We start from the raw sequence: 9,894 nt of genomic DNA on the forward strand, positions 1-9,894 counted from the left end.
TTATTAGAAATATTAGATTTCACATATAAAATAACTATGTTTTATATATTTAAAAAATAAGATGAGGAGTTGAAAGTTGGACTGAGTCACAAGATACTATTTAAAAATGACCAGGTGGGGGCTTTCCTAGTGGGGCAGTGGTTGAGAGTCTGCCTGCTGATGCAGGGGACGCGGGTTCCTGCCCCGGTCGGGGAAGATCCCACATGCCGCGGGGCGGCTAGGCCCGTGAGCCATGGCCGCTGAGCCTGCACGTCCGGAGCCTGTGCTCTGCAACGGGAGAGGACACAACAGTGAGAGGCCCGTGTACCACAAAAACAAAAACAAAAACCAAAACCAAAACAAAAACAAAAACTGACTCAAGTAAAAACAGAAAACACAAATTATTAGGGAAACTGAATACGTAGGGAAATTTTTACTACAGAGGATCACGAGGCCCCCAAAACTTTACAGAAACTTTCTATCAGAAGGAAGCGATCATTGCAGTCTTATATAAGCACCTCCAGGGAATGGCAAAAAGAGGAAATATTACCCAGCTTATTTTATAAAGCTAAAATAACTTGATACCAAAACAAATAGCACTAACATAAGTAGAAAACTTTATATCAATCTCACTCATTCATGCAGGTTAAAAAATCCTAAGTAAGAATAAGTCCAACCAAATCTTGCACGTGAATGTTCATAGCCTCATTTTTCATAATGGCCAACCAGTGAAAGGAACCGAAATGTTCACCAAGTGATGAATGGGTAAATAAAATGTGGTCTGGCTACACAGTGGAATGTTATGCAGCCATACAATGAAATCAGATCCATGAAACAACAAGGATGAACCTTGAAAGCAATACGCTGAGTGAAAGAAGCCAGTCACAAAAGACCACTCTTTGGGATTTCTGGACCCAATTCCAGGATGTGTGTGTGTGTTGGTTGGGGTGGGTTCCCACATAACACCAAGCAATTCTCGGACACCGGCAGGGTGTCCAAGGATTCAACTCAATTCTGACACTTTCTACCAGGAGATAGCATCAGATTCCACAGGTTAAGGGTTCAGTCCTACAGGACTGCCCACCCCTTCCAACTTCAGCTGCTAGTCACAATCCCAGGTTGTTATCTGTGCTTCTGACTGACTGGCTACAGATTGGAGGTTCCCACGTCCCCCTCCTTGGGTTTGACTCATTTGCTAGGGCAGCTCACAGAATTCAGGGAAGCACTTACTTAACATTTACTAGTTTATTATAAAAGGATATGATAAAGGATACAGATGAACATCCAGATGGAAGAGATGCACAGGCCGAGGCATGAGGAAAGGGCCCAGAGCTTCCACGCCGTCACCAGGGGCCACTCTCTCAGCACCTCCAGGTGTTCACCAACGAAGAAGCTCTCTGAACCCAGTGCTCTTGGGTTTTATGGAGGCTTCATGATACCGTATGACTGGTTAAATCATTGGCCGTTGGTGATTGAGTCAAGCTCCAGCACCTCCCCACTCCCCAGAGATCGGGTGGGAGCCGGGGAGTGGGACTGCAATTTCCAAGCCTGTGATCTCATGGTTGGTTCTCCTGGCAAGCAGGAGGCACGTTGTTAGGTGCCACCTGAATGTCACCTCATTCCTATAATGAGACATCTCTGTCATTCTCAACACTTAGGAAATTCGAAGGGTTTTGGGAGCTGTGACCCAGGAATTGTGGACTGAAGACCAACTATATATGAGAAATAAATATTTGGTCATCTGAATGACCAAATATATATTTCTTGTAAATCACAGTATCACAACCACATATTGTATGATTCCATTTGTATCACATGTCTAGAATAGCAAATTTATAGAGACAGAAATTAGATTAGTGGTGGTTGCCTAGAGCTTGGGGAGATAGTGGGACTAGGGGATGATGGCTAAGGGGTGCAGGATTTCGTTTTGGGGTGATGAAAATAATCTAACATTGAGATGATGATTGCACAAATATGTGAATAGCCTAAGCACCACTCCCCGGAGGCTGACCACTGTGGCTTCCCCTCTCCTACTCCACACAAAAGATGAAGTGTAGTCTCTGGAGAGAGTAAAACAAGGGGTCTCTGCCCTGTGGGGTGCTAGACACATCTGACCAAGAATACTAGGCTAAAAACAATGTAAGTAAATATGCACAGTAGATACACGAGCCTTTCCCAAACCCTTTTCCAGTGGCTCTATTCCAGAATGTTGACAACCAGACCTTTACTCTTGGGTCTAGAGATTCGAAGACAGTTCTCTGACCTACTTGAGCAGCCCAAGAGGCAAGACATGGGTCATAATATTAGGGGCTCCCCAAGAAAATCGTCCAGCTAGGTCACCTTGCAGTGAACCCCACAGCTGACAAGCACCACCGGATCAGCGTTTTGGTCTTTCACACTTAAATATGAGCAGACAGCCAATGATTTGGTCAGACATCTCAGGGAAGCTCTAGCATAAAGACAGAAACCAAACAAACAGACTGGAGGAAATGAAAACTATGCCAGAAGGAGAAACATTTTTTTTTAAATCTATTGTTCCATATATATGTGTCAGCATACAGTATTTGTCTTTCTCTTTCTGACTTACTTCACTCTGTATGACAGACTCTAGGTCCATCCACCTCATTACAAATAGCTCAATTTCGTTTCTTTTTATGGCTGAGTAATATTCCATTGTATATATGTGCCACATCTTCTTTATCCATTCATCCGATGATGGACACTTATGTTGTTTCCATCTCCAGAACATAGGGGTAAGACAGGAATAAAGACACAGACCTACTAGAGAATGGACTTGAGGATATGGGGAGGGGGAAGGGTAAGCTGTGACAAAACGAAAGAGCGGCATGGACATGTATACACTACCGAACGTAAGGTAGATAGCTAGTGGGAAGCAGCCGCATAGCACAGGGAGATCAGCTCGGTGCTTTGTGACCTCCTGGAGGGGTGGGATAGGGAGGGTGGGAGGGAGACGCAAAAGGGAGGGGATATGGGAACATATGTATATGTATAACTGATTAAATTTGTTATAAAGCAGAAACTAAAAATAAATAAATAAGAAAAAATCTATTGTTACAAATATTCCCTGAGAGATGAGCTGTTACAACCATAAATTAAAGGAATCTATCAAGTCAGTCAAGCACATTAACATGCTAATGTGATTGTCTCAGATGCAGCAAAAATATTCAGTAGAACTGACCACCTATTCACATATGGGAACGTGATATGTGAGCAGAGGCTGCATTACTGGGGAAAGGAGGGTTGCCCATGTGGGATACAAACAGAACAAAAGGGAATTAATTGTATCCCTGGGTCACCACCACATGTTAAAATCAGTTGAGGCTAGATTATTGCTTAAATGTAAAGGACAAAACTTTATAACTTAGAAGAAGATGTTGGAAAACAAATTACAACCTCAGCATAGGAAGAATCCCTTAAACAAAATACAAGAGCAAGCTCCTCAGGAAAATATTGATATATTACATTGAAAGCGAGAACAGTTCTTAATTTAAAAAATACCGGGCCTCCCTGGTGGCGCAGTGGTTGAGAGTCCGCCTGCCGATGCAGGGGATACGGGTTCGTGCCCCGGTCTGGGAGGATCCCATATGCCGCGGAGCGGCTGGGCCCGTGAGCCATGGCCGCTGGGCCTGCGCGTCCGGAGCCTGAGCTCCGCAACGGGGGAGGCCACAGCAGTTAGAGGCCCGCGTACCGAAAAAAAATAAAAAATAAAATAAAATAAAATAAAAAATAAAAATAAATTAAAAATACCAAGAAAAACCCACTGTAGACTGTGACGGGCTATTAGCAACACACATAACCAACAAATGATTAGTCTCTTAGATGTGTGAGGAAGTACGGAGGAAAATCAGAAAAATACAAGCACTTCAGTATAAAAGTTAGCAAAACAAAAACAAACCTAAACACATAATTCACAGAAGAGAAAAAAATAAATGACCCATAAACATATGAAAGGATGGCCAATTAATTAAATTATCAAGGGCGTGGAAAATCAAATCACAGTAAAATACCATGTTCGACATATCAGGCTGGTGATAGTCAAGTTGAAGGGGCCCACATCCCAGGGACACACCCTAGAAGTTCTTCCACAGGTGCATGAATGCTCACAGCAGCATTGCTTGTAAGAGCCGCCAAACTGGAAACAACTCAAATGTCTGTTGTTGGTGGAACAGTTAAATAAATTATGCAATGGAATCATGTATGCTAAGGAAAATGAATGAAACAGGGCATTGACATGGGTGAATGTGAAGTATGTAAATGGAGAGCAAATTGAAGTCACCACAAGTGCATACAATACGGTTCTACTGATAAAAGTTCAAAACAGGCAAAACAAAACAGTAGGCCACTTAAGGACATTCATAAAACCATCTTTGAAAAGAAAAGTGGTAAACACCAAGTTCAAGATAGCACTCACCCCCTTGGGGGGCAAGAAGGCAGCAGTAGAAGGGGGCCCTCGGCATGGGCCGTGTGTGTCATGTAGTGGTGGTATATTCTGAAGCTGGATGGTGATGCCATGGGTGTGTGTTGCACACGTTATCACTGTTTGTATTGTATAAAGTATCTTTAAATGCATTTGGGATGTCTTTACTAAAGCTTTCATAAGTGTGATTGACCTTTTCAGGATTTAAAGTCTCTAAGGTATCATGGGCCTGTCAGATCCCTAAAATGATTTCTTCTTGGGGCAGATTTTGGCCGACTGCTTCAATGGTGAATGAAGGCATAGCCTCATGTGCAGGCCAAATGGGCTGTATTGTATTTCAAAGCCAGCTCTCCTTCCGAGGTGCAGGCTGAGCTGCACAGGACTCATCGGGCCGCTGTTGTCCAACGGCAGCTGCGCCTCCCCTGGCCAGCCCGGCCAGAAGTTGGTAACCCGCATCCTGTGACGTTGGTTTCTAGGAGGAGCACGGAGAAGCCAACTTGCTGAGCAGTGGAGCTCTGACGTGGACGAGGAAATTCAGCCTGGACTATTTAGCCCTGGACTTCAACTCAGCGTCACCAGCCCCTGTGCAGCAGGTAGGAAGTACTCTTGAGTCTGAGACTTGCCAGGAGATTCCATTTCGGTTTGGATTTTGTTTGGATGATTCCACCATGGATGTTCTCCTTGCAAAGTCTTAAACCTACAGACACGTACAGTGAAGAATCTTAAAATCAGCCCTAATTCTGCCTCCCAGAAGTCCTGGTGTATTTCCCTCGGGGGTGGGTTCTTTGCACGTCTATGTGTAAATGTATGTAGTATTCGTGCTCTTCAAATCTTGGACCGTAAGGTTTGCTGAGAAATTGCTCTGGCAGAGATGAGGGTGGGGTAGAGTGTAGTCCAGCCATAGGAAGGGCCTGCTGAGGAAAGAAGTAACAGTCCCGCTTGGCTAGACTCTGGGGAGTGGTGACGGAGCTCTCAGCTGGCTTTGAAACAGCTCCGTAAAGGGCCTCAAGTGCCAGGTTGGGCAGTTTTGACTCCTTTGAGCGGCATTCTTGTCTGTGGAGTGCTCAGCAGAAATAACGCCTACGTGGAAGCCTGTCGTGAGGATTAAGTGAGTTAATACATGTCAGGGACCTTAGCCATTGACCGGTGTCACTCACTGCCCAGGGGAAGCCACGGAATGAATGGCTGGTAAGCAGTGGACGACAGCTAAATAGTTTTTAGCACGGGATGGTCATAGTCTAGACTGCGCTAACAATGTATTGTTTGATGAGAAAAATCACCTGCTGAACAGAATATACAGTATAATTTCACTTTGTGCGTGTGGAGAAAAAAAGAGTCTGGGGGGCTTCCCTTCCCTTTGGCTGAATGACCTCCCACTTCTCCTTTACCTTTCATTTCATTCCAGACACCTAAAATGATACTCCAGCAAAGCTGGTCAGCAGGATAGACAGATAAGCCCAGACGGTGCATTAGTCAGCTCTGGTCAGCTGTGCAGTGAAGACAAGCCCCGAATCTCTGCGGCTTTCGACCGCAAAGGCTTCTCAGTTGTGGCCTGTGGGACAGTCCATCACGGTCCCCACGTGAGGCATGCCGGCGTCGTGGCAGGGGAAAACGGGAGAGTGCAGGATCACAGGACGCCTGTCTTCTCTTTAGGAGGGGCACCCGTCACCCCACGCACATTATATTGGCCAAGGCGAGTCAGCTGGCTAGAGCCAAGTTGAAGGGAGCAGAGGTGAGGAGAGATTTACACACGTTCACACGCAGCATGACGTTTCTGCAAGTGACGACCCAGGGGGGAGGGCCAGCCCATACCTGACACTGTAATCCACCAGAGACTGACTGACGTTGTGCCGAATTTTTAAATTTGATGGAATGAAACCTTTTTCTTCTCCCCCTTCAGAAACTTCTCTTTTCAGAGGAGCAAAGAGTAGACTATGTCCAAGTGGATGAGCAGAAGACGCAAGCTCTCCAGAGCACAAAGCAGGAGTGGACGGACGAGAGGCAATCCAAAGTGTGACGGGGCTGGGCTGCGGGCAGGGGGCTCTGAGGGAGGCCAGCCCTTGTCACCGGCCACACTTGCTCCTGCCGAGCCTCAGGCTGGTGGACTGGGATGTAGAAGACTCCATTCGGGCAGGGTGGGAACAATCAAAGCAAAAGTGGCATTAGAAATCTTCTCCAGTGGAGCCCTTGACGTGCAGATTGGAGCCAACAGGATGACATCTTTTGACTCCAACGCCTGAAGTTTCGATCTCTCTCCTGTGCTTCCACTGGAATCATAAATGACCCTAGGAGAGATGCGCCTGGACACCATCTTGTCCCCACCCCTGAAGACACAGTGCAAGACACCAAGCCTAGTGATGGTGGCAGAAAGACAATGCGAGTGACAGGAGCCTTGAGTCCTGAGGTCCGTGATGGGCCTATCAGATGACACTGGTGGCTCTGAGGACAGCGTGCTTGAGCAGCCACCTGTGGCTGGGCGTCCCACTGCTGTTGGCCTTTTCCTGGCATGCTTTCACACGCATCGTCTCATCTCTTCCCCTCAAAGACCTTGGAAGCTAGGCTTGGCGGAGATCACCGCTCCCACTTTGAGGAAAACAATACCAAGCACCAGAGAGGGGAACGCTTGACCCAAGATGACTCATGGAGTGAGACAGCAAGTCAGGCTCCTTCCGCCATCTAAGGCTGCGTCCGTCGCTTAGGGTAACTTCGGAGACGCGTGGGAAACACGTGCAGACACGGGATGACTCATCATCTCCTGTCCCTTTCATAGGATCTCGAGCAGGTGCTTGTATACTTGAAAGGTATGCCTGTCGAGCCAGGGTTTCTTTGTATGGTCTTCAAACAGGGCACTCTAACATAATCAGCAGTTACCATTAGAGACACCTCCCGACAGTCAGTGTGAAATCCGTTCTTGGTTCACATGGTCCCCTTGCCGTGTGTGTCCCGTGAGCTGGCTAATGCTGGCAGAAGAATCTTTGCCACCTCGGGGAAAGCTATCCCTGGCCATCCTGTGCTGCACTCAAGCTTCTGAGTGATAGTTATGAGCCAAAACAAAGCCAAAAAACAGACCAAACGCCGGTGACTTCAAGTCTCAGGTTTCCTGGCTAATTTTCCCTTCTGCTTTAGTGGTGACGAGCCCCTGAGACTGCACACGTTCCCCGCAGGCAATGAAGGCATCTTGTCACTCCTTCCTTTATGGGGCGCTGGGGTTCAGGGGACGCAGACAACAGGCTCGACTGGGCTTGGAGTTTTGCTTAACGCCCATTCCCAATCCTTCTGAGCACCTGCAGCCAGAAGACAAACCTCGCCAACTGGGTAGTAAGCAGGTTCTGGCCCACTGTTCTGCCACGGTGGCTTATATACGAGGATGCATCAAATAGGCGGGCAGGTCTGCGGCAGCCAGGGTTAGGCAGGGCACCTGTAGGCTTTGCTGCAGGGTTTCAGGGTTTCAAACTGCTCTGAAGGTAAGTGCCAAAGTCTTGGTTTTCCAGACCATAAAAGAAGTAATTTTGATGTTCAAAGCAGCACGGTCTGGTGACATCATTTTCTTCCCAGAGCAAGATGGGGGCCAATTGCCAAGGGATTTAACTGAGTTAAGAGTCCTTAGTGAGTTTGGATGGAGCCACGAGAGGGCTCCCTGAGCCTACGGCCTGCTCCACGGCCAGAGCCTGTAAAGAGCTGCCTTCTTCCTTCTGTGACTTGCAAGGAGTCACAGAGCCTCAGGCAAGAATCCAGGGCTACAGACGGCCAGTTCCCGTAGATGGTGGCTTCCTTATGTGTGGGCCACCTGTGTTTAGCTCACTGATTGCCTGACAAAGGCCAGTGCAGAAAAATTGTACGTCCAAGTGTCAAGAACCTCACCAGATTGAAGAGAGATTGGAAGAGTAAATGCAGCTGAAATTTTGTCGGCAGTGAAATGTCATCCAGTTGACCAAAAAACAAAAATCTGTTTCTACAAAACATTTCCAGGGACATACTTACTGCACGAAACAATAGACACTTGAGCAGTGTGACTTGTTTGGAAGTGATTAGGGATTTAAAAAAATATGACTTCACCCTCATTTCCAGGGTGGATGGGATGATGTCTTGCTTTGCTAAAAACTGCTAATGGATGGCTACACGAAGGCATAATGACTCAGGGACACAAAATACAGGTAGTTTTGGAGCTGACGGCAGCATATGCTCCTGAGAAAGGCACCGTAAATCACAGCGATGCCGGCCAAATCTTGTTTTCCGGCAGAGATAATCCACGTGTAATAGAGGGCTATGATTCTGATGGGGTCTGAGGGATTTTTGTGGGTTTTTTTTTAACAGAAATGATCCCAGATACCACTCCAACTCAAATACACATGGCATGTCTGTACACTGTGCAGAGTACACCTTTCTAGAAGATTTGGGAATCAACAGGACAGTGCAGCAATTAATCTCGCATTATTTTCTGTAGCTCCTTTTTGGCTTCGTTTCCTTCCGTCTCCTTTCATTAGGAAATACTTCCAGATCAGGCGTTTTGCCATGCAGAAAGGGGGACCGAAGGGACTCAAGCCTAAATCCACAGGCCCAGGAACGTTGGGAGTTAAGCTTTCCTTGGGGAGGGAGGAGCCCTGAGGCCCAGCACACAGCCTGGCTACAAGGGCATGGTGTGACCCTGGGGACTGTGTCCAGGCCACTTCACCACGCAGCAAGCAGCAGCTGAATTGTGGCCGTTGGGTCCGGGTCGAGACTGATGGCTCCCCTTAGGCCTGGCTTCCCCCTCTCAAGGCCTCCTCCTCGGTCCCCGTTCAAACCACCTTTGTATCCACAACCGTGCAGATTTTTAACAATTCACTATGTTTTTACTATTTCATGTCTGGCATTAATAAAAGTCTTATAAGGAGAGGAATCGTGACCTAAGTGCCCTCTTATTTAAGTGATGACATCTGAAAGACTACGGGACACGTTTTGAAACCTGAATAAGTGGAAATAGACTTCACTGCCATTTTCAAATACAACTGACTTAACCTGACTCACATGGAATGACCTACATCCGTGTCACTTTGCTGCAAACAGTGGAGCAGGTGGCTGTAAGAAGTACTGCTTCTGCTCAGCCAAACCACATCTTGACATCTGGGTCAGCAGCTAGCTTCGATAATTGGCAGTAACCTTACCGGCTCTGCCAGATACCACGTATAACACAACCGTTGTCATTACTGACATTAAAAAGCAACAGCGCCCAGCTTGCTTCTCCCCAGAGGGGGTCTCTTGTGCCACCACCTCCCTTTTCCCTATGGCTGAGACTCTCAGTTGCCCTGGCTGCCAGGCCAGCAGCATCTCTAGGCCACGATGTGAGGCAGAGACAACCAGAATAGCAGGGGCTCAGGTCTGGGGAAAACAGGCCCAAAGCAGAAACCCTACAGCCAACGGGAGTCCTGGTGCTGAGAGAGAGGAGGAGAAGCCACGTGACATTCCTCATCCTGGTCAAGTACGAGGCTGATTACCAT

At 47.2% G+C, this 9,894-nt stretch overlaps 1 protein-coding gene across 2 annotated transcripts in view; it reads left to right on the top strand.

The window, feature by feature from the left end:
• Positions 1-7,993, top strand: part of GAB3 (GRB2 associated binding protein 3) — a 56,409-nt gene extending 48,416 nt beyond the window's left edge. Inside the window, exons 9-10 of one of the 2 annotated variants that reach the window (XM_060087259.1) lie at positions 4,894-5,010; positions 6,318-7,993. In XM_060087259.1, the coding sequence (XP_059943242.1) occupies positions 4,894-5,010; positions 6,318-6,434 (234 nt within the window). In that variant the 3' untranslated portion in view covers positions 6,435-7,993. The remainder of the gene's footprint in view (positions 1-4,893; positions 5,011-6,317) is intronic. The other variant, XM_060087260.1, reaches the window with a different exon arrangement.
• The last annotated feature ends 1,901 nt before the right edge of the window (positions 7,994-9,894 follow it).

The sequence above is a fragment of the Mesoplodon densirostris genome, chromosome X (assembly GCF_025265405.1).
Source record: "Mesoplodon densirostris isolate mMesDen1 chromosome X, mMesDen1 primary haplotype, whole genome shotgun sequence".
Lineage (NCBI taxonomy): Eukaryota > Metazoa > Chordata > Mammalia > Artiodactyla > Ziphiidae > Mesoplodon > Mesoplodon densirostris.